Below are 13,110 nucleotides of genomic sequence, written 5' to 3'. Positions count from 1 at the left end.
GACCTCGGGGAGTATGGGGAGTCTGGGGAGCCTGGGGAGTCTGGGGAGCTTGGGGAGCTCGGGGAGCCTGGGGAGTCTGGGGACCGGGGAGTCTGGGGAGCCTGGGGAGCTTGGGGAGTCTGGGGAGTCTGGGGAACCTGGGGAGCTCGGGGAGTCTGGAGAGTCTGGGGAGTCTGGGGAGCCTGGGGAGCCTGGGGAGCCTGGGGAGTCTGGGGAGTCTGTGGAGCCTGGGGAGCATGCGGAGTCTGGGGAACCCGGGGAGTCTGGGGAGCTCGGCGAGCCCGGGGAGCTCGGAGAGCCCGGGGAGCCTGGGGAGCTCGGGGAGCCTGGGGAGCTCAGGGAATCTGGGGAGCCTGGGGTGTCTGGGGTGCTTGGGGAGTCTGGGGAGTCTGGGGAGCCTGGGGAGTTTGAGGAGCTCGGGGAGCCCAGGAAGCCTGGGGAGCTCGGGGAGTCTGGGGAGCCTGGGGAGTCTTGGGTACCCGGGGAGCCTGGGGAGCTCGGGGTGTCTGGGGAGCCTGGGGAGCTCGGGGAGTCTGGGGAGCCTGGGGAGTCTGGGGAGCTCAGGCAGCCCGGGGAGCTCAGGTAGTCTGGGGAGTCTGGGGAACACGGGGTGTTTGGGGTGTCTGGGGAGCCTGGGGAGTCTGGGGAGCCTGGGGAGTCTGGGGAGCTCGGGGAGCCCAGGGAGCTCGGTGAGTCTGGGGAGCCTAGGGAACATGGGGAATCTGGGGAGCTCGGGGTGTTTGGGGAGTTCGTGGAATCTGGGGAGCTCGGACAGCTTGGGGAGCCTGGGGAGCCTGGGGAGCCTGGGGAGTCTGGGGAGTTTGGGATGCCCGGGAAGCCTGGGGAGCTCGGGGAGCTCGGGGAGTCTGGGGAGTCTGGGGAGCTCGGGGAGCCTGGGGAGCTCGGGGAGCCTGGGGAGTCTGGGGAGCCTGGGGAGCTCGGGGAGTCTGGGGAGTCTGGGGAGTCTGGGGAGCCTGGGGAGCTCGGGGAGTCTGGGGAGCCTGGGGAGCCTGGGGAGCTCGGGGAGTCTGGGGAGCTTGGGGCGTCTGGGGTGCCTGGGGATCACGGGGAGTCTGGGGAGCTCGGGGAGTTTGGTGTGTCTGGGGAGTTTGGGGTGTCTGGGGAGTCTGGGGAGCCTGGGGAGACTGGGTAGCTTGGGGAGCTCGGGGAGTCTGGAGAGTCTGGGAAGCCTGGGGAGCTTGGGGAGTCTGGGGAGTCTGGGGAGTTCGGGGTGCCTGGGGAATCTGGGGAGCCTGGGGAGTTTGGGGAGTCTGGGGAATCTGGGGAGCCTGGGGAGTTCGGGGAGCCTGGGGAGTCTGGGGAGTCTGTGGAGCCTGAGGAGCACGGGTAGTCTGGGGAGTCTGGGGAACCCGGGGAGTCTGGTGAGCTCGGGGAGCCCGGGGAACGCGGGGAGCTCGGAGAGCCCGGGGAGCCCGGGGAGCTCGGGGAGCCCGGGGAGCCTGGGGAACCCGGGGAGTCTGGGGCGCTCGGGGAGCCCGGGGAGCTCGGAGAGCCCGGGGAGCCTGGGGAGCTCGGGGAGCCTGGGGAGCTCAGGGAATCTGGGGAGCCTGGGGTGTCTGGGGTGCTTGGGGAGTCTGCAGAGTCTGGGGAGCCTGGGGAGCCCGGGGAGCCTGGGGAGTCTGGGGAGCCTGGGGAGCTCGGGGAGTCTGGGGAGCCTGGGGTCCATGGGGAGCTTGAGGAGTCTGGGGAGTCTGGGGAGCCTGGGGAACACGGGGCGTCTGGGGAGCTCGGGGAGTTTGTGGTATCTGGGGAGCCTGGGGAGCTCAGGGAGTCTGGGGAGCCTGGGGAGTCTGGGGAGCTCGGGGAATCCGGGGAGCTCTGGGAGTCTGGGGAGTCTGGGGAGCTTGGGGAGTCTGGGGAGTTTGGGGAGCCTGGGGAGCTCGGGGAGTCTGGAGAGTCTGGGGAGTCTGGGGAGCCTGGGGAGCCTGGGGAGTCTGGGGAGTCTGTGGAGCCTGGGGAGCACGGGAAGCCTGGGGAGTCTGGGGAACCCGGGGAGTCTGGGGCGCTCGGGGAGCCCGGGGAGCTCGGAGAGCCCGGGGAGCCTGGGGAGCTCGGGGAGCCTGGGGAGCTCAGGGAATCTGGGGAGCCTGGGGTGTCTGGGGTGCTTGGGGAGTCTGGGGAGTCTGGGGAGCCTGGGGAGCCCGGGGAGCCTGGGGAGTCTGGGGAGCCTGGGGAGCTCGGGGAGCCCGGGGAGCTCGGGGAGTCTGGGGAGTTTGGGGAGCCTGGGGAACATGGGGAGTCTGGGGAGCTCGGGGAGTTTGGGGTGTCTGGGGAGCCTGGGGAGTCTGGGGAGCCTGGGGAGTCTGGGGAGCTCGGGGAGCCCGGGGAGCTCGGTGAGTCTGGGGAGCCTGGGGAACATGGGGAGTCTGGGGAGCTCGGGGTGTTTGGGGAGCTCGTGGAGTCTGGGGAGTTCGGATAGCTTGGGGAGCCTGGGGAGCCTGGGGAATCTGGGGAGTCTGGGAAGCCCGGGAAGCCTGGGGAGCTCGGGGAGCTCGGGGAGTCTGGGGAGCTCGGGGAGTCTGGGGAGCTCGGGGAGCCTGGGGAGCTCGGGGAGCCTGGGGAGTCTGGGGAGCATGGGGAGCTCGGGAGTCTGCGGAGTCTGGGGAGCCTGGGGAGCCCGGGGAGCCTGGGGAGTCTGGGGAGCCTGGGGAGCTCGGGGAGTCTGGGGAGCCTGGGGAGCCTGGGGAGCCTGGGGACCATGGGGAGCTTGGGGAGTCTGGGGAGTCTGGGGAGCCTGGGGAACACGGGGCGTCTGGGGAGCTCGGGGAGTTTGTGGTGTCTGGGGAGCCTGGGGAGCTCAGGGAGTCTGGGGAGCCTGGGGAGTCTGGGGAGCTCGGGGAGTCCGGGGAGCTCTGGGAGTCTGGGGAGTCTGGGGAGCTTGCGGAGTCTGGGGAGTTTGGGGAGCCTGGGGAGCTCGGGGAGTCTGGAGAGTCTGGGGAGTCTGGGGAGCCTGGGGAGCCTGGGGAGTCTGGGGAGTCTGTGGAGCCTGGGGAGCACGGGGAGCCTGGGGAGTCTGGGGAACCCGGGGAGTCTGGGGCGCTCGGGGAGCCCGGGGAGCTCGGAGAGCCCGGGGAGCCTGGGGAGCTCGGGGAGCCTGGGGAGCTCAGGGAATCTGGGGAGCCTGGGGTGTCTGGGGTGCTTGGGGAGTCTGGGGAGTCTGGGGAGTCTGGGGAGCCTGGGGAGCTCGGGGAGTCTGGGGAGCCTGGGGAGTCTGGGGAGCCTGGGGAGCCTGGGGACCTTGGGGAGCTTGGGGAGTCTGGGGATTCTGGGGAGCCTGGGGAACACGGGGCGTCTGGGGAACTCGGGGAGTTTGAGGTGTCTGGGGAGCCTGGGGAGCTCAGGGAGTCTGGGGAGCCTGGGGAGTCTGGGGAGCTCGGGGAATCCGGGGAGCTCGGGGAGTCTGGGGAGTCTGGGGAGCTTGGGGAGTCTGGGGAGTCTGGGGAGCCTGGGGAGCTCGGGGAGTCTGGAGAGTCTGGGGAGCCTGGGGAGTCTGAGGAGCTCGGGGAGCCCGGGGAGCCTGGGGAGCTCGGGGAATCTGGGGAACCCGGGGAGCTCGGGATGTCTAGGGAGCCTGGGGAGCTCGGGGAGTCTGGGGAGTCTGGGGAGCTTGGGGAGCCCGGGGAGCTCGGGGAGTCGGGAGTTTGGGGAGCCTGGGGAACACGGGGAGTCTGGGGAGCTCGGGGAGTTTGGGGTGTCTGGGGAGCCTGGGGAGTCTGGGGAGCCTGGGGAGTCTGGGGAGCTCGGGGAGCTCGGTGAGTCTGGGGAGCCTGGGGAACATGGGGAGCCTGGGGAGCCTGGGGAATGTGGGGAGTCTGGGAAGCCCGGGAAGCCTGGGGAGCTCAGGGAGCTCGGGGAGTCTGGGGAGCTCAGGGAGTCTGGGGAGCTCGGGGAGCCTGGGGAGCTCGGGGAGCCTGGGGAGTCTGGGGAGCATGGGGAGCTCGGGGAGTCTGGGGAGTCTGGGGAGCCTGGGGAGCCCGGGGAGCCTGGGGAGTCTGGGGAGCCTGGGGAGCTCGGGGAGTCTGGGGTGTCTGGGGAGCCTGGGGAGCCTGGGGACCTTGGGGAGCTCGGGGAGTCTGGGGAGCCTGGGGAACACGGGGAGTCTGGGGAGCTCGGGGAGTTTGGGGTGTCTGGGGAGCCTGGGGAGCTCAAGGAGTCTGGGGAGCCTGGGGAGTCTGGGGAGCTCGGGGAATCCGGGGAGCTCGGGGAGTCTGGGGAGTCTGGGGAGCCTGGGGAGCCTGGGGAACACGGGGATTCTGGCGAGTTTGGGGAGCTCGTGGAGTCTGGGGAGCTCGGAGAGCTCGGGGAGCCTGGGGAGCCTGGGGAGTCTGGGGAGTCTGGGAAGCCCGGGGAGCCTGGGGAGCCTGGGGAGCTCGGGGAACTCGGGGAGTCTGGGGAGCTCGGGGAGTTTGGGGTGTCTGGGGAACCTGGGGAGCTCAGGGAGTCTGGGGAGCCTGGGGAGTCTGGGGAGCTCGGGGAATCCGGGGAGCTCGGGGAGTCTGGGGAGTCTGGGGAGCTTGGGGAGTCTGGGGAGTCTGGGGAGCCTGGGGAGCTCGCGGAGTCTGGAGAGTCTGGGGAGCCTGGGGAGTCTGAGGAGCTCGGGGAGCCCGGGGAGCCTGGGGAGCTCGGGGAATCTGGGGAACCCGGGGAGCTCGGGATGTCTAGGGAGCCTGGGGAGCTCGGGGAGTCTGGGGAGTCTGGGGAACTTGGGGAGCCCGGGGAGCTCGGGGAGTCGGGAGTTTGGGGAGCCTGGGGAACACGGGGAGTCTGGGGAGCTCGGGGAGTTTGGGGTGTCTGGGGAGCCTGGGGAGTCTGGGGAGCCTGGGGAGTCTGGGGAGCTCGGGGAGCTCAGTGAGTCTGGGGAGCCTGGGGAACATGGGGAGTCTGGGGAGCTCGGGGTGTTTGGGGAGCTCGTGGAGTCTGGGGAGTTCGGCTAGCTTGGGGAGCCTGGGGAGCCTGGGGAATCTGGGGAGTCTGGGAAGCCCGGGAAGCCTGGGGAGCTCAGGGAGCTCGGGGAGTCTGGGGAGCTCGGGGAGTCTGGGGAGCTCGGGGAGCCTGGGGAGCTCGGGGAGCCTGGGGAGTCTGGGGAGCATGGGGAGCTCGGGGAGTCTGGGGAGTCTGGGGAGCCTGGGGAGCCCGGGGAGCCTGGGGAGTCTGGGGAGCCTGGGGAGCTCGGGGAGTCTGGGGTGTCTGGGGAGCCTGGGGAGCCTGGGGACCTTGGGGAGCTCGGGGAGTCTGGGGAGCCTGGGGAACACGGGGAGTCTGGGGAGCTCGGGGAGTTTGGGGTGTCTGGGGAGCCTGGGGAGCTCAAGGAGTCTGGGGAGCCTGGGGAGTCTGGGGAGCTCGGGGAATCCGGGGAGCTCGGGGAGTCTGGGGAGTCTGGGGAGCCTGGGGAGCCTGGGGAACACGGGGATTCTGGCGAGTTTGGGGAGCTCGTGGAGTCTGGGGAGCTCGGAGAGCTCGGGGAGCCTGGGGAGCCTGGGGAGTCTGGGGAGTCTGGGAAGCCCGGGGAGCCTGGGGAGCTCGGGGAACTCGGGGAGTCTGGGGAGTCTGGGGAGCCTGGGGAGTCTGGGGAGCCTGGGGAGCCTGGGTAGCTTGGGGAGCTCGGGGAGTCTGGAGAGCCTGGGGAGCTTGGGGAGTCTGGGGAGTCTGGGGAGCTCGGGGTGCCTGGGGAGTCTGGGGAGCCTGGGGAGTTCGGGGAGTCTGGTGAGTCTGGGGAGCTCGGGGAGTCTGGGGAGTCTGTGGAGCCTGGGGAGCACGGTGAGTCTGGGGAGTCTGGGGAACCCAGGGAGTCTGGGGAGCTGGGGGTGCCCGGGGAGCCCGGGGAGCTCGGAGAGCCCGGGGAGCCCGGGGAGCTCGGGGAGCCCGGGGAGCCTGGGGAGCTCAGGGAGTCTGGGGAGCCTGGGGTGTGTGGGGAGCTCAGGGAGTCTGGGGAGTCTGGGGAGCCTGGGGAGTCTGAGGAGCTCGGGGAGCCCGGGGAGCCTGGGGAGCTCGGGGAGTATGGGGAGCCTGGGGAGTCTGGGGAACCCGGGGAGCCTGGGGAGCTCGGGGTGTCTAGGGAGCCTGGGGAGCTCGGGGAGTCTGGGGAGTCTGGGGAGCTCGGGGAGCCCGGGGAGCTCGGGGAGTCTGGAGAGTTTGGGGAGCCTGGGGAACACGGGGAGTCTGGGGAGCTCGGGGAGTTTGGGGTGTCTGGGGAGCCTGGGGAGTCTGGGGAGCTTGGGGAGTCTGGGGAGCTCGGGGAGCCCGGGGAGCTCGGTGAGTCTGGGGAGCCTGGGGAACATGGGGAGTCTGGGGAGCTCGGGGTGTTTGGGGAGCTCGTGGAGTCTGGGGAGCTCGGACAGCTTGGGGAGCCTGGGGAGCCTGGGGAATCTGGGGAGTCTGGGAAGCCCGGGAAGCCTGGGGAGCTCGGGGAGCTTGGGGAGTCTGGGGAGCTCGGGAACCTGGGGAGCTCGGGGAGCCTGGGGAGTCTGGGGAGCATGGGGAGCTCGGGGAGTCTGGGGAGCCCGGGGAGCCTGGGGAGTCTGGGGAGCCTGGGGAGCTCAGGGAGTCTGGGGAGCCTGGGGAGTCTGGGGAGCCTGGGGAGCCTGGGGACCTTGGGGAGCTCGGGGAGTCTGGGGTGTCTGGGGAGCCTGGGGAACACGGGGATTCTGGGGAGCTCGGGGAGTTTGGGATGTTTGGGGAGCCTGGGGAGCTCGGGGATTCTGGGAAACTGGGGAGTCTGGGGAGCTCGGGGAATCCGGGGAGCTCGGGGAGTCTGGGGAGTCTGGGGAGCCTGGGGAGCCTGGGGAACACGGGGAGTCTGGCGAGTTTGGGGAGCTCGTGGAGTCTGGGGAGCTCGGAGAGCTTGGGGAGCCTGGGGTGCCTGGGGAGACTGGGGAGTCTGGGAAGCCCGGGGAGCCTGGGGAGCCTGGGGAGCTCGGGGAACTCGGGGAGTCTGGGGAGTCTGGGGATCCTGGGGAGCTCGGGGAGCCTGGGGAGTCTGGGGAGCCTGGGGAGCTCGGGGAGCCTGGGGAGCCTGGGGAGCCCGGGGTGCCTGGGGAGCTCGGGGAGCCTGGGGAGTCTGGGGAACCCGGGGAGTCTGGGGAGCTCGGGGAGTCTGGGGAGCCTGGGGAGTCTGGGGAGCCTGGGGAGTCTGGGGAACCCAGGGAGTCTGGGGAGCTCGGGGAGTCTGGGGAGCTCGGGGAGCCTGGGGAGTCTGGGGAGTCTGCGGAGCCTGGGGTGCTTGGGGAGCCTGGGGTGCTTGGGGAGCCTGGGGAGCTCGGGGAGCCTGGGGAGCTCGGGGAGTCTGGGGAGCCTGGAGACTTAGAAAACATAATTGAGGTTAGTAGAAGAGAAGGGGAGGCCAGGGTACATGAGAATGCTTTCGTCAAGCAGGCATATGTACGAGGAGCAAAATTTCTGCAATAAATATCACGGACACATGTCACATGTAATTAACATCATGATAATGCAGAGGCTGCCTGGCATTAGAATGAGATTTCATGAGCCCATCTTTATTTACACAACATTACATCATTCATATACTGAAATGGCATTAAATGACTTTAAATCACCAATGGTTTATACATTACTCACGTGACGCAACAACAGGATCAGCACCACCATGGGTGGCCGAAAGATTATCCACACTGACAAGTGCTAAGTCCCGCTCCTCCAGATCCGTTAAATTGCAAAGTTCAGCTGGCCCTCCTCCTGTGCGCCTGCACTCAGCTCTATTCTTAGATATCTTCCTCTACAAAGGTGACAAGGACATGGTATAAGCTAATTGCCGAGGTACTTTACAGATATTACTAGATACTATTGCATAACACATAGAACACAGAGATATTATAATCCACAATTATTAATTGCGAATGCTACTTAACATTATAAGCTAATATGTTTTGTTTGCAATTGATGCATGGTTATATCTACGGTCGGAGAATAAATTTAATAAGATCGTGGTTAGGCACTAATGCATGACACCAAGATTACCAGCTTAAGTACAATCTGGCAGATCTGCAATTTAATTAATGAGTCATTGCATCATTACAATTATAAATTTAGTAATTTAATACTTACTCTTTCAGAACCAACCAGGTCATTCCAGCGCTCACAGCACTGTTTTGGCTCATGGACATCATGTGCCGTCGAAGATACAACCTCGGCGATCTCCGCCCATATCTTTTGGTATACACGGGGGTGGGGGTTCCCACGACCACCCCGGGTTAATTGGGCCCAACAAGTTGCCATCTCAAGGACCAGTGCTGTGTTCGCCTCATCTGAGAATCTCTTAGCTCTCTTCCTCTCACCAACCTTCACCAAATCAGTCCCCTCACCCACCTCACCAACATCACTCACTCCCGACTCCACATATTCCATCTCCATACTGTCAGCTTTTTCTATGTATTTCTTCCCTGCTTGCCTCGACTGTGTTCTTGCTCTCTCTCTTTCTTCAGTCTGCTGAGCATGCACAGATGACCCCTGACCTCATGAATTGCGGGAAAAGTTAATCACCTAAAAAAAAACATGCATGTGCAGAACGACTGTTGCTATGGATGCCGGCCTTGCACGATGGATTACATCGCTATCACCCATTTCACATCGCTACGGCTATCGCCCAAATTAAAAAGGCGAAACTAGCGTTTTTAAAAATGGGCGATATTCTGGCAATCTTGAAAAATAATACAACCACTAACGCCGGAAAAATCGTCCATCTTTGGACGATATCGATGTAAATGGAAAGTCTATCCGATATTCTGATTCAGTGTTTTAATGTAGAATTTACTGTCTTGGCAGCAGCCATGCCATTGCAATGTTGATTTTGCAATATTAGGTACTATAATACATTACATCAGTGGCTACACTCCAAAAGTACTTCATTGGATGTAAAGCGCTTTGAGATGTCCAATGGTCATGAAAGGCGCTATATAAATCCAAGTCTGTCTTTCTTTTAATAGCACATTCATCTGTGAGAGTAAAGGGATGCAGGCTACAGATGTAAAAAAGTCACGACTTTGAATTAGGTTAATGACTCTCTATTAACTTTTATTTTGGTTTGCAATAGTCATCTACCGCCCATGGATATCCCCCTTTGAAGGTGCAATATGGTAGAATAATGAAGATTACCAATGAACTTCAGTGCTTACAGTGTTAATGGGCTCATTTAGCAATGAGCTTACAGTGAGGCTACTGAGAGCACTGGTATTTTAGCTGTGTTACTTAGCATTCAAATATCCTTTGACTGGACCTGCTGAGCTGCTGTCTAATTAAGGTGCTCATCATCTGAGACTGGGCAGGAGAAACCTTGCAAATGTTACTGTTTTGGGGGCCACAGCCTCACCCAGGAGTAGTGCTCACAATTACACTGCAGTATGTGCAAATCAAATATATTCTTTTTGTTTGGTTTTGTTCATTTGTGCATATACCAGGGATTTTAATTTGCCTGTCCAATCTTTGCCCGCCTGTCCAATCTTTACCCACCTGTGCAATCTTTGTCCAGCTGTCCAATCATTGTCCGTCTGTCCAATCTTTGCCCACCTGTGTAATCTTTGTCCGTCTGTCCAATCTTTGTCCATCTGTCCAATCTTTGCACACCTGTGCAATATTTGTCCGTCTGTCCAATCTTTGCCCACCTGTCCAATCTTTGCCCACCTGTCCAATCTTTGCCCAACTGTGTAATCTTTGTCCGTCTGTCCAATCTTTGTCCGTCTGCCCAATCTTTGCCCACCTGTCCAATCTTTTCCGTCTGTCCAACCTTTGTCTGTCTGTCCAATCTTTGTCCACCTGTCCAAACTTTGCCCACCTGTCCAATCTTTGTCCGTCAATCCAATTTTTACCCACCTGTGCAATCTTTGTCCACCTGTCGAATCTTTGACCATCTGTCCAATCTTTGTCCGTCTGTCCAATATTTGCCCGTCTGTCCAATCTTTGTCCGTCTGTCCAATCTTTGCCCGCCTGTGCAATCTTTGCCCGCCTTTCCAATCTTTATCCACCTGTCCAATCTTTGCCCACCTGTCCAATCTTTTCCGGCTGTCCAATCTTTGTCTGTCTGTCCAATCTTTGCCCACCTGTCCAATCTTTTCCCACCTGTGCAATCTTTGTCCGTCTGTCCCATCTTTGTCCGTTTGTCCAATCTTTGTCCGTCTGCCCAATCTTTGTCCACCTGTCCAATCTTTTCCGTCTGTCCAACCTTTGTCTGTCTGTCCAATCTTTGTCCACCTGTCCAAACTTTGCCCACCTGTCCAATCTTTGTCCGTCAATCCAATTTTTACCCTCCTGTGCAATCTTTGTCCACCTGTCCAATCTTTGTCCGTCTGTCCAATATTTGCCCGTCTGTCCAATCTTTGTCAGTCTGTCCAATCTTTGCCCGCCTTTCCAATCTTTATCCACCTGTCCAATCTTTGCCCACCTGTCCAATCTTTGTCCGCCTGTCCAATCATTGCCGACCTGTCCAATCTTTGCCTACCTGTCTAATCTTTGCCCACCTGTCCAATCTTTGCCCACCTGTCCAATCTTTGCCCACCTTTCCAATCTTTATACACCAGTCCAATCTTTGCACACCTGTCCAAACTTTGCCTGTCTGTCCAATATTTGTCCACCTGTCCAATCTTTGTCCGGCAGTCCAATCTTTACCCGTCTGTCCAATCTTTGCCCACCTGTCAAATCTTTGTCCGTCTGTCCAACCTTTGCCCCTCTGTCCAATCTTTGCCCACCTGTCCAATCTTTTCCGTCTGTCCAATCTTTGTCCATCTGCCCAATTTTTGCCCACCTGTCCAATCTTTTCCATCTGTCCAACCTTTGTCTGTCTGTCCAATCTTTGTCCACCTGTCCAAACTTTGCCCACCTGTCCAATCTTTGCCCACCTGTCCAATCTTTGTCCGTCTGTCCAATCTTTCTCCGTCTGTCCAATCTTTGCCCGTCTGTCCAATCTTTGTCTGTCTGTCCAATCTTTGTCCACCTGTCCAATCTTTGCCCGTCTGTCCAATCTTTGTCCACCTGTCCAATCTTTGTCCGCACGTGCAATCTTTGTCCACCTGTCCAATCTTTGTCCATCTGTCCAATCTTTGCCCACCTGTCCAGTCTTTGTCCATCTGACCAGTCTTTGTCCACCTGTCCAATCTTTGTTCATCTGTCAAATCTTTGTCCGTCTGTCCAATCTTTGCCCACCTGTCCAATCTTGGCCCACCTGTCCAATCTTTGCCCCTCTGTCCAATCTTTGCCCAACTGTCCAATCTTTTCCGTCTGTCCAATCTTTGTCCATCTGCCCAATCTTTGCCCACCTGTCCAATCTTTTCCGTCTGTCCAACCTTTGTCTGTCTGTCCAATCTTTGTCCACCTGTCCAAACTTTGCCCACCTGTCCAATCTTTTTCCGTCAATCCATTTTTACCCACCTGTGCAATCTTTGTCCACCTGTCCAATCTTTGACCATCTGTCCAATCTTTGTCTGTCTGTCCAATCTTTGCCCGTCTGTCCAACCTTTGTCCACCTGTCCAATCTTTGCCCGCCTGTCCAATCTTTGCCCGCCTTTCCAATCTTTGCCCACCTCTCCAATCTTTGCCCAGTTGTCCAAACCTTGTCCGTCTGTCCAATCTTTGCCCACCTGTGCAATCTTTTCCCACCTGTCCTATCTTTGCACATCTGTCCAATCTTTGCCCGTTTGTCCAATCTTTGTCCACGGGTCCAATCTTTGCCCGTCTGTCCAATCTTTGTCCACCTGTCCAATCTTTGTCCGTCTGTACAATCTTTGTCCGTCAGTTCAATCTTTGACCACCTGTGCAATCTTTTCCCACCTGTCCAATCTTCGCCCGTTTGTCCAATCTTTGCCCACCTGTCCAATCTTTGTCGGTCTGTCCAATCTTTGTCCTTCTGTCCAATCTTTACCCAACTGTCCAATCTTTGCACACTTGTCCACTCTTTGCCCACCTGTGCAATCTTTGTTCGTCTGTCCAATCTTTGCCCACCTGTCCAATCTTTGTCCGTCATTCCAATCTTTGCCCACGTGTGCAATCTATGCCCAGCGGTCCAAATTTTGCCCACCTGTCCAATCTTTGTCCGCCTGTCCAATCATTGCCTACCTGTCCAATCTTTGCCCACCTGTCCAATCTTTGTCCGTCTATCCAATTTTTACCCACCTGTGCAATCTTTGTCCACCTGTCCAATCTTTGACCATCTGTCCAATCTTTGTCTGTCTGTCCAATATTTGCCCGTCTGTCCAATCTTTGTCCGTCTGTCCAATCTTTGCCCGCCTTTCCAATCTTTATCCACCTGTCCAATCATTGCCCACCTGTCCAATCTTTTCCGGCTGTCCAACCTTTGTCTGTCTGTCCAATCTTTGCCCACCTGTCCAATCTTTTCCCACCTGTGCAATCTTTGTCCGTCTGTCCCATCTTTTTCCGTTTGTCCAATCTTTGTCCGTCTGCCCAATCTTTGCCCACCTGTCCAATCTTTTCCGTCTGTCCAACCTTTGTCTGTCTGTCCAATCTTTGTCCACCTGTCCAAACTTTGCTCACCTGTCCAATCTTTGTCCGTCAATCCAATTTTGACCCTCCTGTGCAATCTTTGTCCACCTGTCCAATCTTTGTCTGTCTGTCCAATATTTGCCCGTCTGTCCAATCTTTGTCCGTCTGTCCAATCTTTGCCCGCCTGTCCAAACTTTGCCCACCTGTCCAGTCTTTGTCCATCTGACCAGTCTTTGTCCACCTGTCCAATCTTTGTCCAATTGTCCAATCTTTGTCCGCACATGCAATCTTTGTCCACCTGTCCAATCTTTGTCCGTCTGTCCAATCTTTGCCCACCTGTCCAGTCTTTGTCCATCTGACCAGTCTTTGTCCACCTGTCCAATCTTTGTCCATCTGTCAAATCTTTGTCCTTCTGTCCAATCTTTGCCCACCTGTCCAAACTTTGTCCATCTGTCCAATATTTGCACACGTGTGCAATCTTTGCCCACCTGTCCAATCTTTGTCCATCTGTCCAATCTTAGCCCACCTGTCCAATCTTTTCCCACCTGTGCAATCTTTGTCCGTCTGTCCAATCTTTGCCCGTCTGTCCAATCTTTGTCCGTCTGTCCAATCTTTATCTGTCTGTCCAATCTTTGTCCATCTGTCAATCTT

The 13,110-nt window shown here is 59.6% G+C and overlaps 1 protein-coding gene across 1 annotated transcript; it reads left to right on the top strand.

Moving 5' to 3' along the window:
- Positions 1 to 236: 236 nt before the first annotated feature.
- On the top strand, positions 237 to 8,735 carry LOC139266145 (collagen alpha-1(III) chain-like). Its single transcript, XM_070883989.1, is given in 4 exon segments — positions 237 to 689; positions 1,505 to 2,122; positions 5,307 to 6,483; positions 8,539 to 8,735. Coding segments are annotated over 4 exon segments (2,445 nt in total).
- Positions 8,736 to 13,110: the final 4,375 nt, after the last annotated feature.

The sequence above is a fragment of the Pristiophorus japonicus genome, chromosome 6, assembly GCF_044704955.1.
Source record: "Pristiophorus japonicus isolate sPriJap1 chromosome 6, sPriJap1.hap1, whole genome shotgun sequence".
Classification (NCBI taxonomy): domain Eukaryota; kingdom Metazoa; phylum Chordata; class Chondrichthyes; family Pristiophoridae; genus Pristiophorus; species Pristiophorus japonicus.
The sequence above is the reverse complement of the archived record's forward strand: the minus strand, read 5'-3'. Positions and strand labels throughout refer to the sequence as shown.